General features: G+C 44.0%; 1 protein-coding gene across 4 annotated transcripts in view; it reads right to left on the bottom strand.

Moving 5' to 3' along the window:
- The window catches only part of yaf2 (YY1 associated factor 2), a 180725-nt gene that overhangs the window by 20389 nt on the left and 146241 nt on the right, over positions 1-14095 (bottom strand). For all 4 annotated transcript variants that reach the window (XM_068050982.1, XM_068050980.1, XM_068050981.1 and 1 more), the window contains one exon: positions 2986-3138. In XM_068050982.1, the coding sequence (XP_067907083.1) occupies positions 2986-3138 (153 nt within the window). The remainder of the gene's footprint in view (positions 1-2985; positions 3139-14095) is intronic.

Genomic DNA, 14095 nt, shown 5'->3' with positions numbered 1-14095 from the left:
ATTGTCCAGGTATGGCCTGTCCACAAAAGGCAGGAGAAATCCAATCTGGCCAATTACAGCCCCATCAGTCTATTCTCAATCATCAGCAAAGTGATGCAAGGTGTCGTCGACAGTGCTATCAAGTAACACGTACTCACCAGTAACCCGCTCACTGATGCTCCGTTTGGGTTCTGCCACTCGGTTCCAGACCCAATTACAGCCTTGATCCAAGCATAGACAAAAGAGCTGAATTCCAGAGGTGAGGCCTCAGTGACTGACTTTGACATCAAGGCAGCATTTGACCGAATGTGGCACGAAATAGCCTTAGTAAAATTAAAGTCAATGGAAATTGGGGGAAAATTCGCTACTCTTCGGAGTCATACCAAGCACAAGGGAAGATAGTTGTGGTTGTTGGAGGTCAATCATCTCAGCTCCAGGACATCTCTGCAGGAGCTGCTCCGGGGAGTGCTTCGGCCCAACCATCTTCAGTTGCTTCATCAACGACCTTCCCTCCATCATAAGGTCAGAAACAGGAATGTTGACTGATGAATGCACTGTGTTCAGTTCTATTTGCAATTCCTCAGATAATGAGAGAATCCATGCCCTCATGGAGCAAGACCTGGATAACATCCAGGGTTGGGTTGGTAATTGCAAATATCATTAGCACCACAAGCATGAGGCAATGACCATCTCCAACAAGAGAGAATCTAACCATCTCCCCTTGACATTCACCTGAATCCCCTGCCGTCAATACCCTTGGGGGTTATCATTCGATAAGGTGCCATATAGGTACATGCAGGTACAGCAAGTAATTAGGAAGGCAAATGGAATGTTGGCCTTTATTGCAAAGGGAATAAAAAAGTAGGGAATTCTTGCTACATCTGTACAGGGCAACCACACCTAGAGCACTGTGTACAGCTTTGGTCCCCTTATTTAAGGAGGGATATACATGCACTGGAAGCAGTTCAGAGAAGGTGCGCTAGGCTGAATAATGGGATGAAGAGGTTGTCTCATGTGGAAAGGTTGAGCAGGTTTGACCTACACTCATTGGAGTTTAGAAGAACGAGAGGTGATCTTATTGAAACACATAAGATTCTGAGGGGGCTTGACAGGGTAGATGCTGAGAAGATGTTTCCCCTCCTGGGGGAATCTAGAACTAGGGAGCACAGTTTCAAAATAAGGGGTCTCCCATTTAAGATGGAGATGAGGAGGAATTTCTTCTCTCAGAGGGTCTTGAATCTTTGGAATTCACTACCTCAGAGAGCTGGGGAGGCTGTCAATGAACGTATTAAAGGCTGAGGTAGACAGATTCTTGACCTATAGTGGAGTCAAGTGTTATGGGGAACAGCCAGGAAAGTGGAGTTGAAGCCAAGATCAGGTCAGCCATGATGTTATTGAATGGCATAGCAGGCATGAACGGCCGTATGGCCTATTCCTGCTCCTATTTCTTATGTTCATTGACCAGTAACTTAACTGGATCAGCCACATAAATACTGTGGCTACATAGCAGGTCAGAGGCTGGATATTCTGTGACCTGACTCCCCAAAACCGTTTTACCACCTACAAAGAATGTCAGTAGAGTGATGGAATACTCCCCACTTGCCACTATTACACTCGAGCAGCTCAGTGCCTTCCAGGACAAAGCAGTCTGCTTGATCGGCATCACATCCACAAACTTAGACATTCATTCCCTCCAGCACCAATCACACGGGCAGTATATATCATCTGAACGACGCACTACTGCAACTTTCCAAGCCTTCTTCAACTGCACCTCATAAACCTGTGACTTCTACCATCTAAAAGAACAAGGGCAACAGGCACATGGGAAAACCACACATCCAAGTTCCCCTCCATCCTGATTTAGAAATATATCACTGGCCTCCCCATCTAACAGCACTGTGGATATACCTTCACCACACGGACTGCAGAGGTTCAAGAAGGAAGCTCACCACCACCTCCTGAAGAGCAATTATGGATGAGCAATAAATACTGGTCTTGCCAGCGATGTCCACACCCTGTGAATGAATTAAAAGAAATATTTCCTGAGATAGGAATACTGTGTACAGTTCTGGTGACCACAGTATAGGAAGGATGTGATTGCACTGGAGAAGGTGCAGAGGAGATTCACCAGGATGTTGCCTGGGCTGGAGCATTTCAGCTATGAAGAGAGACTGGATAGGCTAAGGTTGTTTTCCTTAGAGCAAAGAAGGCTGAGAGGGGACCTGATTGAGGTATACAAAATTATAAAGGGACATAGATAGGAAGAAATATTTTTCCTTAGCGGAGGGGACAACAACCAGAGGGCATAGATTTAAGGTAAGGGGCAGGAGGTTTACAGGGGATTTGAGGAAAAATGTTTTCACTCAGAGGGTGGTTGGAATCTGGAACGCATTGCCTGAAGAGGTGGCAGAGGCAGGAACCCTCACAACATTTAAGAAGTATTTAGATGAGCACTTGAAACGCCATAGCTTACAAGGCTATGGGCCAAGTGCTGGAAAATAGGGTTAGAATTGATGGGCATGATAGCTGACACGGACATGGTGGGCTGTATAACTCTATGACTCTAATAAAGGTTTAGCTCTATTTGAGTAGAGTCAGACAATGTGCAGGCATTTTGTTTTCACTCTCCTAAGTCACAGTGTAAAAATTGAACAACTCTCAAGGAGCCTTGATGATTTTGCATGGAGTTTTTGCTTTCAATTTAGCAGAGGTTTAGGGATACAACTGGCTTTGATGAATATCGGATCAAGTGACAAATAATGAATCTGTCTTGTGCACTGCAAAAACTAACCCCTTAATTCTGTACCAAAACTGCTTTGTCATTAGTACATCTCAAACGTGAGCCAATGATCAATATGCTGGAAGTGTTCTGCACAGAAATTACCAAACTTAGAGCAAGAAGATCTAATTTGTTCACAAACCAGCAAAGAAAAGACACCATACACCTGAGCTATAAAATGAAACATCTTGCTTGCTTTTGATGTAACATTCATGTCAAAGCATTACCTTGTTTTCTTGTGACTGTTCTTTTTACTGACAGTTTCTTTCTCATTTTTTTCCTTCTCTCCCTTGTCTTTTTTCTCTTTCTTTGGTTGTGTGGGTGATGCAAATTGTTGGGTTACTTGCTGTGCCACCAGCTGAGACACTGGGCGAGGCTTCCTAAAGTCAACACAAAACAATATTGCAGTATTATATCTTGGTCTTAATCTTCAGGGGGACATTTAGAAAGTCAATTTAATATGTCCATCTCTCTCTGTTAAGAATTTATACCTGAAGCCTCAGAACTTGAGTCACAGGATAACTCAATATCATATATGGTCACATACAAGTCATGTTCAAAACAATACCCCAAAGATTCACACAAAGAAACCCATGATTCTTGTGTTAGACAGGGGGAGCATTACTTCTAACCATGAAGATTCTCACCATCAAGTCAGTGAGACCTTTATTCACACCGGTCATCTCCAGACTGACTTTTCCAATGCTCTTCTTGATGGCTTCCCATCCCTATCCTGCATAAACGCCAACTTGCTCAAAACTCTGCTATATATTTCCTGCCACATTCTATGCCTCACTTATCCATAACCTCCCTCACCCTGCTTTCACCCTCCCTTGCCTACACTGACTCCTTGGTCCTCCATGCATTAAACTTAAAATCCTTGTGCTGGTCTTTAAATTTCCATTGTCTCACCCTAGCCTATCTATAATGTTCTCCATATCACCTTCCTCCCACCAAAAACTCCATTCCTCTGACACTTTTTTTGTGTAACATCTGCCCACCCGTACCACCCCATCCCCCTCCCCGCCCACATCCCTTTTCCTTGTCCCATCATAAATAGCAGCACTTTCAGCTGCATCAGCCCTACTCTTTGGAATTCCCACTCTAAACTTTTCCACCCCTCTCCCATCCAATAAAAATCCTTGAGCACCCATTTCTTCGACCAAGCTTTTCATCACTCCTCCTAACTTCTTGGATCAGTGTCCATTTTTCTTGTGTCTCTCTGTGAAAAAAATTAAAACAATAAAAGTACTATCAAAATGAAAATGATCATTGGGATCTACATGTAAATTTTGTTTCGGTTCTTTCTTATTTCAAGCAGAACATTCCGATCCATTGTTACTCTTCTCCCCTGGTGATGTGATATTTAAAGCACTTGGGACTGTATAGAAAAGTACTGGTAGCCCCTCTTTCAGCGTCCTGTCTTGGAGCGCATTTTGTTGGTGCTTTTACAATGCAGCTTATCTAAAATGCCCTCATTCGATATCTACTATTTGCAAGTTTATGAAAGTAATCTATATGTTCCCAAATACTAATATGTAGCTCAGTGCTTTAGCTGTGCAGCAGGCTCAACAGTCTGTGAGCCACAAAAACATAAACAAAGCATTTTATCACAGTTGTGGTAGAACATCTGACTACAAGTACAGAAAGAAATATGCATTGTGACATAGAACTTAAAAGGCTCAATTTACCACACATGTCCCAATATGTGTCAGATTCTCCCTTCACCTAAAAGTAGGCCTCATGGCAAATCTATATAAAACCTTAGTAAGACTTCAGGTGGAGTACTTGCTTTGGGGCTCAAGGAACAGGAAGGACACTGAGGTCATAGAGAGCATTCAAAAATTGTGCCAATTTTTGTTATAACAGTGCAGATTGCAGGGTGATTTGATCGAGGTGTTTAAAGTTATGAAGGGATGGGATACAACAGATAGAAACAGACTGTTTCTGGTGATTGTAGGTCTAGAACAGAGGATCTAGATTAATGGCAAGCAATTTAGGATTACAGAATAGGGAAACATTATTTCCCCCAGAGGGTTGTGAGGCTGTTGATCGTACTGCTGGAGTTAATGACTGAAGTTTCGGGGGGGGGGGGGGAAGGAAAGATACCTGGAAGTGGAGATGGATAAAGTCCCATTGCTTTTATATTTCTAAAGTATTGATGCTTTTGCCAAATTCTCCCTCACAATAATTCTCTCAAAAATACCCCATGTAAAACTGCGCATGTGATAAAACTCTGACCAGTGCATAATTTATAATCTATCCATAAGTTGCTCGGTGACATTCAATCAAGATGAATGGAAGGTTGACGAGGCAAGAGTTAAACCTTAACAGTACAGTGCACCAGGAATCCGCTGTAACAGTTGGGCACCAGTAGGTGGAAACATTGAAAGGAGGCTTTGTTTTCAAAGACAGCATCTACTGCCAACCTTTCACAAATTGCCACATACCTGCAACCTTTGCTGTTTAAAAGCCCGTTCAGTTCATTTTAATTTCTGTGCTATCTATAATTCAAATAATAGTCCCAATGTGTAGTTCAGACATCTGCAAACAAATTAATTAGGGATGACGCCAAAGAATGAAACATGCCATTGGCTAAGTTTTGGCTCATACGGAAACTACATACACACATACGCTGTTACACAGACAGAGATACGCACATGCACACACTTACATATAGAGACACAGAGACAGACAGGTACACAGAGGCACAAAGATGGACACGGACGCACAAAATGTCTGTTCGGTTTCAAGCCCCTGGAAACATTCATTACGCCATTAATCCGTCAGTTGCTGCTTGGTGTGGGGAATTCCAGGATTCAGAACCCGAGACCTTGCAACAAACTCCAACGCTTGGTAATAAATGAACTCATGCTGCAAGAGTGACATCACTGGTGTATAAATCCCAGTGTTACTGCACAGTATATTGTTAATCCTAATTACGTTGCATTACTGTATTAATCCCAACGGTTCCTCATTAGTATACAATAAATCCCACTGTGTGGATGTAGTTTCCGTATGAGTCAAAACTTAGCCAATGGCATGTTTCATCCCTAATTAATTTGTTTGCAGATGTCTGAACCACACATTGGGACTATTATTTGAATTATAGATAGCAAAAAAACTAAAATGAACTGAACGGGCTTTTAAACAGCAAAGGTTGCAGGTATGTGGCAATTTGTGAAAGGTTGGCAGTAGATGCTGTCTTTGAAAACAAAGCCTCCTTTCAATGTTTCCACCTACTGGTGCCCAACTGTTACAGCGGATTCCTGGTGCACTGTACTGTTAAGGTTTAACTCTTGCCTCGTCAACCTTCCATTCATCTTGATTGAATGTCACCAAGCAATTTATGGATAGATTATAAATTATGCACTGGTCAGAGTTTTATCACTTGCACAGTTTTACATGGGGTATTTTTGATCTTGGTGCATTACTGCATTAACCACAATGTTGCTGCAATACGATATGAACAACCCTAATACTGCTGCATTATCCTCAAAATCACTGCAACACAGTATTTACTTCAATTCCACTGCATTATTGCATCATGAATGCTGCTGCATTACTGCATCATTAACCTCAATGGTGCTGCATTGCTGTATAATTAATACAGAAGAGGACTGCAAAAAATACAAGACGTCATTCATAAACTTGCAGAATGGGCTTGTAATTGGCAAGTGAATTGCAATAAACGCAAGTGTGAGGTCTTATATTTTGGTAGAAAGAATAAGGCCACATATTGCTTGGATACTAACAGCCTAAGTGGATAGAGAAGCAAAAGAATCTAGGGAACGCAGAAACTCATCAAGTATCGATGCAGGTCAATAAGGCCATTAAAAAAAGCAAACTAAGCACTGTGGTTTATTTTTAGAGGGATAGGATTGAAAAGCAGAGAAGTTATGATAAACTTGTATTGAACCTTGGCGTACTGTGCACAGTTCTGTTCATACTATAAAAATATGGAGGCACTGGAGACGAAGCAAAAAAAAAAACCAAGGATGATACCAGAAACAACAGGCTATATTTATCAGGAAAGGCTGAACAGGCTGGTGCTCTTTTCTCTGGAAAAGAGACGGCTGAGGGGTGACCAAATAGAGGTATTTAAAATATGAAGGGGTTTGATTAGGTAGACACAAAGATGATGTTCCATTTTTAGAGGAGACCAGAACCAGGGACTATATGTATTAGATAGTCACAAATAAATCCAATAGGGAATTCAAGAGAAACTTTATCCAGAGTGTGGTAAGAATGTGGAACTTTCTACTACTATGAATAGTTGAAGGAGAAATGAGTTGAAGGAGAAATGAATGGAAGGATGTGCAGATAGGATTCAATGAAGACGGGTGGCAGGAAGATTGTCTGGACTATAAATGCTGGCATAGACAAATTGGGTTGAGTTGCCTGTTTCTGTGCTGTGGATTCTATGCAATTCACCCCAATGTTGGTGCAGTACTGAATTAACAGTCTTAATATCACTGCATTACTCAATTATCAACCCCAATACAGCATTATACCCAAATGCCGCTGCATTATTGTATTATTAACCCCAATGACACTGCTTTACTAATAATAAATCAAGTGATGCTGTATTACTATGTTAACTGCTGTTAAGAGTGCCAAAAAAATTCATTTTGGAACAATGTTATTTTTGCCCATCACTTTAACTTCTTCTTAGTCAAGACCCTGTCCCATTCCCTCTTTCACCATCACTCATATCTTGGATAATTTTCGCCCTTAAATTGCTGTTTGTACTTGGAATTATGTTTTTTCCTCCCAAAATCATCTTTTTTCAAAGTGGGATCAAAATCAGAAAGAAAAAATTGGCATCTGATGGGGTGAAACTATCTGCAACAGCAGCTTTCTTTCCAGCCAACTGAACTCTAGCAGTTTGAAGGTGGATTATCGTCAATGTTACATGCTTCTTCTATATGCAACACACAAAAAAAATTTTCTTTACTTGTCCCATTACCACAGTTTTTGCTTTGTCCTCTTTTGTCATTTAATCTCTCCTGCCTTCCACCCTATCAGACCTTCCCTTTTGTTCTATTCTCCCCTCCTTGCTCTGCCTCTGAACTTGCTTAAAACCTATTACATCTCTAACTTTTTCCAATTCTGATGAAAGGCCATCGACCTGAAATGTGAACTCTGTTTCTCTTTCCACGGATGCTGTCTGACCTGCTGAGTATTTCCAGCATTTTCTGTTTTGATTACACAAATGGAAGCAATTGCTGCCAAAAATGGGTGGTAATCACTGGAATGCTACAGGCAAGTTAAGACTGTTTGACATTTAGTTAGTGGGCTTCAGCTCAATGGCTGATATTTAGAGGCTATCTAGGGGTTGCACTATTAAGGCAAAAAGTTAACTGGAATGGTAGTATGAACACTAAAGCTCCAAGGCTGTTGTGCAAGCGTAATCACATACAGGTACTGTCCCAAAACACCTGATTGTAAATAAAAACAAAACTTCATTCTGTTCTTTCCAAAATAAGCCACTGTGTCACAATTAAGTTGTAAACATACAGGTTTACGGGATATCAAGCAGCACACGTGGAATATGCAGGTTAATCATTCCATTTCACTAAATGTTGTCAACTTCAAATATCCATTTACATTTCTAGTTTACCAATCCAAGTCTTTAATAAAGGAAGGATATCTGACTCAGCTGTGACTTAGTGGTGGCACTGTTGCCTGAATCAGTAGGTTGTGAGTTTGTCTCATTCCAGAGACTTGAGCACATAATCTACGCTGGACTGCTGAGGGAGCACTGCACTGTCAGAGATGTCTTCTTTCACATGAAAGATTAAACCAGGGTTGTGTCTGGTCTCGAGTGGGTATAAAAGATCCTACGGCACTATTTTGAAGACATCCAAGGAGGCCTTCCTGATGTCTTGGCTAATATTTAGCCCTCAGCAGCATCACTGAAACATGAATACAAAAACAAAACATTATGAATACTGGAAATCTGAAATAAGAAAGTGCTGTAAATACTCAGCAGGTCAGGCAGCATCTGTGGCGAGAGAAACAGAGTTCACGTTTCAGGTATTGATGAAAGATCGACCTGAAATGTTAACTCTACTTCTGTCTCCAAAAAGTCTGCCTTATCTGCTGAGTATTTCCAGTATTTTCTGTTTTTAATCACAAAAACATCATTGCTGCTTGTGGGACTGTACTGTGCACAAATTGGCTGTCACTTTTCCTCCATTACAACAGTGAATACACTTCAAAAGTATTTCATTCAATGTAAACTGCTTTGGGACATCCTGAGGTTGTGAAAGGCACTATATAAATGCAAGTTCTTTTTCTTACATTTGCTGAGCTGTGAATAATGAGTTACTGGAGGCCAATAGCCAACTAGCAGCAAAATCTGAAGTTCTCAGCAAAATAAGGATTTAAGTTCTGAATCAAGGTGCCGAGGAGTCTGGGTGAAGTTTTCAACGTAAGCTGTTTGTATATTGGCTTAAGTGCCCTGGCTGGCTCCTGGTGCAGCAACTCCAAAGTAAATTTGTCACATTTGTTAAGAACAATATCTGAGAAGGCCCAGTTTTGTTTTTTCAACTGGGTCATCTTGGAGGCTGCTGTTTGCAAATGTGGCCAAGTTTCATTTGGGGTTGCTGCTGTCGGCGGTAAACCTTTAAGTTCAGGGCCAGTGGCACCAGCATGGGTCATGTACATGTGACAGCTCATGGTTACAGCCAGAAGTTATGAACATGGTGACCTCGCAATTACATGGAGTGTGCAGTGGAAAAAGTGGGGAGCAGCAGTTTAGTTTGCAACCTGTGCACTGAGCTTCTCACTCCGTGCTGTAATATAATCTGCTGACCAGTGCATTTATTGTGATCAACGCAGACTTTTTAATCATTTTTATTTATGCACAAGAGAAATAATATGGAGACCAAAACAAAACAAGGAGTGGCAGCAAAGTGGGGTGAACAGTAGGCACCTGTTTACTGCCCTTCTGGTCAGCTAATGCATGGAAGGAGGGTGCAGAGGGACAGAAGGTTTAGGTCACATTTTTACACCACTTATTACAGAAGGATGGCAACCATGCAAAAATGAGAGGGCCATGAGAAAAGGATCTGAAAATGAGCCACAAACTACTTGCACCTCTGCTGATTAGCAAATACCAGTCTCAAAGCAGCAAGATTATCATCCTGGGGGTTACCATTGACCAGAAACCTGAACTGGAGTAGCCATATAAATACAATAGCTACAAGAGCAGGTCAGAGGCTAAGAATCCTGCGGCGAGTAACTCACCTCCTAACTCCCCAAAGCCTGCCCACCATCTACAAGACACAAGTCAGCAGTGTGATGGAATCCAGTTGCTTGGATGCATGCAACTCCAACAACACTCAGGAAGATTTACACCATCCAGGACAAAGCAGCCCACTTGATTGGCACCCCATCCACAAACATTCACTCCCTCCACCACCAATGCACAGTGGTAAGTGTGTACCATCTACAAGATGCACTGCAGCAATTCACCAAGGCTCCTTAGACAGCACCTCCAAACCCGCGACCTCTACCATCTAAGAGGACAAGCGCAGCAATTGAATGGGAACACCACCACCTGCAAGTTCCCCTCCAAGCCACACATTTCCTGACTTGGAACTATATCACCGTTGCTTCGCTGTCGCTGGGTTAAAATCCTGGAACTCCCCTCCTAACAGCACTGTGGGTGTACCTACCCCACATGGACTGTAGCAGTTCAAGAAGGCCACCTTCTCAAGGGAAATTAGGGATGGGCAATAAATGCTGTCCTAGCCAGCGACTCCCACATCCCATGAATGAATAAAAAAAGTTAAATTACAGAGGTCACACAGCTTTGCAAAAAATTATCACATTTATCTTTGGATTCTCTTTGTAGAGCAGCAAAACAGGGGGAAATGATATAAACTGTATTTGGTAAAATAGAGAGCAACAAGCTCGTGCAAGTAAAAATGGCACCTGGATTGGAGTCTATCTGGGGCTATGCATACACCAGGTCTTGAGAATTTTGCACTGATATTTTTATTGTTGCTATATACTAAATTACACAAATCAACGATTCTCGGAAGACCGCCATCATTAACAACGAGCTCAGTAGACTCAATGTAGACATTGCAGCACTTCAGGAGACTCGCCTCCCCGCGAGTGGATCTCTAGCAGAGCAAGACTACACCTTCTTCTGGCAGGGCAGGGATCCTGAAGAACCAAGACAGCATGGAGTGGGCTTCGCCATCAGAAACTCCTTGCTCAGCATGATAGAGCCTCCCTCAAATGGCTCGGAACGCATACTGTCCATCCGACTGATCACCACCTCTGGCCCAGTACACCTACTCAGCATCTATGCTCCAACACTCTGCTCCCCACCTGAAGCTAAAGATCAGTTCTACGAGAAACTCCATATCATTAGCAGCATCCCCAACACCGAACATCTATTCCTGCTGGGGGACTTTAATGCCAGGGTTGGGGCCGACCATGACACATGGCCCTCCTGCCTTGGGCGCTATGGCATTGGAAGGACGAATGAGAACGGGCAGAGACTGCTTGAGTTGTGTACCTATCATAACCTCTGCATCACCAACTCGTTCTTTCACACTAAACCCGGTCACCAGGTTTCATGGAGGCACCCAAGATCACGTCGTTGGCACCAGCTAGACCTCATTGTCACAAGGCGAGCCGCCTTAAACAGTGTTCAAATCACACGCAGCTTCCACAGTGCGGACTGTGACACCGACCACTCCCTGGTGTGCAGCAAGGTTAGACTCAGACCAAAGAAGTTGCATCATCCCAAGCAGAAGGGCCACCCGCGCATCAACACGAGCAGAATTTCTCACCCACAGCCGTTACAAAAATTTCTAAATTCACTGTATCAGCCCTTCAAAACACTCCCACAGGGGATGCTGAGACCAAGTGGGCCCACATCAGAGACGCCATCTATGAGTCAGCTTTGACCACCTATGCCAGAAGTGCGAGGAGAAATGCAGACTGGTTTCAATCTCATAATGAAGAGCTGGAACCTGTCATAGCCGCTAAGCGCATTGCACTGTTGAACGACAAGAAAGCCCCCAGCGAGTTAACATCCGTAGCACTTAAAGCAGCCAGAAGCACTGCACAAAGAACAGCCAGGCGCTGCGCAAACGACTACTGGCAACACCTATGCAGTCATATTCAGCTGGCCTCAGATACCGGAAACATCAGAGGAATGTATGATGGCATTAAGAGAGCTCTTGGGCCAACCATCAAGAAGATCGCCCCCCTCAAATCTAAATCAGGGGACATAATCACTGACTAACGCAAACAAATGGACCGCTGGGTTGAGCACTACCTAGAACTGTACTCCAGGGAGAATGTTGTCACTGAGACTGCCCTCAAGGCAGCCCAGCCTCTACCAGTCATGGATGAGCTGGATGTACAGCCAACAAAATCGGAACTCAGTGATGCCATTGATTCTCTAGCCAGCGGAAAAGCCCCTGGGAAGGACAGCATTACCCCTGAAATAATCAAGAGTGCCAAGCCTGCTATACTCTCAGCACTACATGAACTGCTATGCCTGTGCTGGGACGAGGGAGCAGTACCTCAGGACATGCGCGATGCCAATATCATCACCCTCCATAAAAACAAAGGTGACCGAGGTGACTGCAACAACTAACGTGGAATCTCCCTGCTCAGCATAGTGGGGAAAGTCTTTGCTCGAGTTGCTCTGAACAGGCTCCAGAAGCTGGCCGAGCACGTCTACCCTGAGGCACAGTGTGGCTTTCGTGCAGAGAGATCGACCGTTGACATGCTGTTCTCCCTTCGTCAGATACAGGAGAAATGCCGTGAACAACAGATGCCCCTCTACATTGCTTTCATTGATCTCACCAAAGCCTTTGACCTCGTCAGCAGACGTGGTCTCTTCAGACTACTAGAAAAGATTGGATGCCCACCAAAGCTACTAAGTATCATCACCTCATTCCATGACAATATGAAAGGCACAATTCAACATGGTGGCTCATCAGACCCCTTTCCTATCCTGAGTGGCGTGAAACAGGGCTGTGTTCTCGCACCCACACTGTTTGGGATTTTCTTCTCCCTACTGCTTTCACATGCGGTCAAGTCCTCGGAAGAAGGAATTTTCCTCCACACAAGATCAGGGGGCAGGTCGTTCAACCTTGCCCATCTAAGAGCGAAGTCCAAAGTACGGAAAGCCCTCATCAGGGAACTCCTCTTTGCTGATGATGCTGCTTTAACATCTCACACTGAAGAGTGCCTGCAGAGTCTCATCGACAGATTTGCGGCTGCCTGCAATGAATTTGGCCTAACCATCAGCCTCAAGAAAACGAACATCATGGGGCAGGACATCAGAAATGCTCCATCCATCAATATTGGCGACCACGCTCTGGAAGTGGTTCAAGAGTTCACCTACCTAAGCTCAACTATCACCAGTAACCTGTCTCTAGATGCAGAAATCAACAAGCGCATGGGAAAGGCTTCCACTGCTATGTCCAGACTGGCCAAGACAGTGTGGGAAAATGGCGCACTGACACGGAACACAAAAGTCTGAGTGTATCAAGCCTGTGTCCTCAGTACCTTGCTCTATGGCAGCGAGGCCTGGACAACGTATGTCAGCCAAGAGCGCCGTCTCAATTCATTCCATCTTTGCTGCCTCCGGAGAATACTTGGCATCAGGTGGCAGGACCGTATCTCCAACACAGAAGTCCTCGAGGCGGCCAACATTCCCCAGCTTATACACACTACTGAGTCAGCGGCGCTTGAGATGGCTTGGCCATGTGAGCCGCATGGAAGATGGCAGGATCCCCAAAGACACATTGTACAGCGAGCTCGCCACTGGTATCAGACCCATCGGCCATCCATGTCTCCGCTTTAAAGACGTCTGCAGACGCGACATGAAATCCTGTGACATTGATCACAAGTCGTGGGAGTCAGTTGCCAGCGTTCGCCAGAGCTGGCGGACAGCCATAAAGGCGGGGCTAAAGTGTGACGAGTCGAAGAGACTTAGCAGTTGGCAGGAAAAAAGACAGAGGCGCAAGGGAAGAGCCAACTGTGTAACAGCCCTGACAATAAATTTTTCTGCAGCACCTGTGGAAGAGCCTGTCACTCTAGAATTGGCCTTTATAGCCACTCCAGACGCTGCTCCACACACCACTGACCACCTCCAGGCACTTACCCATTGTCTCTCGAGATAAGGCGGCCAAAGAAGATATACTAAATTGTTTCTTCTCTTGGATAACTAACCCCATGTTTATGAATTTAGAACAGAGGACCCACAAGAATGTGCCAGTATTTGCAGTAGGCTCCCGGGTGTGCATCAGGACTTCGCAGGGGGTCCCTGGCGGAGCATCAGTATTTGCAGGG

The sequence above is a fragment of the Heterodontus francisci genome, chromosome 18 (genome assembly GCF_036365525.1).
Source record: "Heterodontus francisci isolate sHetFra1 chromosome 18, sHetFra1.hap1, whole genome shotgun sequence".
In the NCBI taxonomy this organism is placed as follows: domain Eukaryota; kingdom Metazoa; phylum Chordata; class Chondrichthyes; order Heterodontiformes; family Heterodontidae; genus Heterodontus; species Heterodontus francisci.
This window is presented reverse-complemented; position numbering and strand designations above follow the sequence as displayed.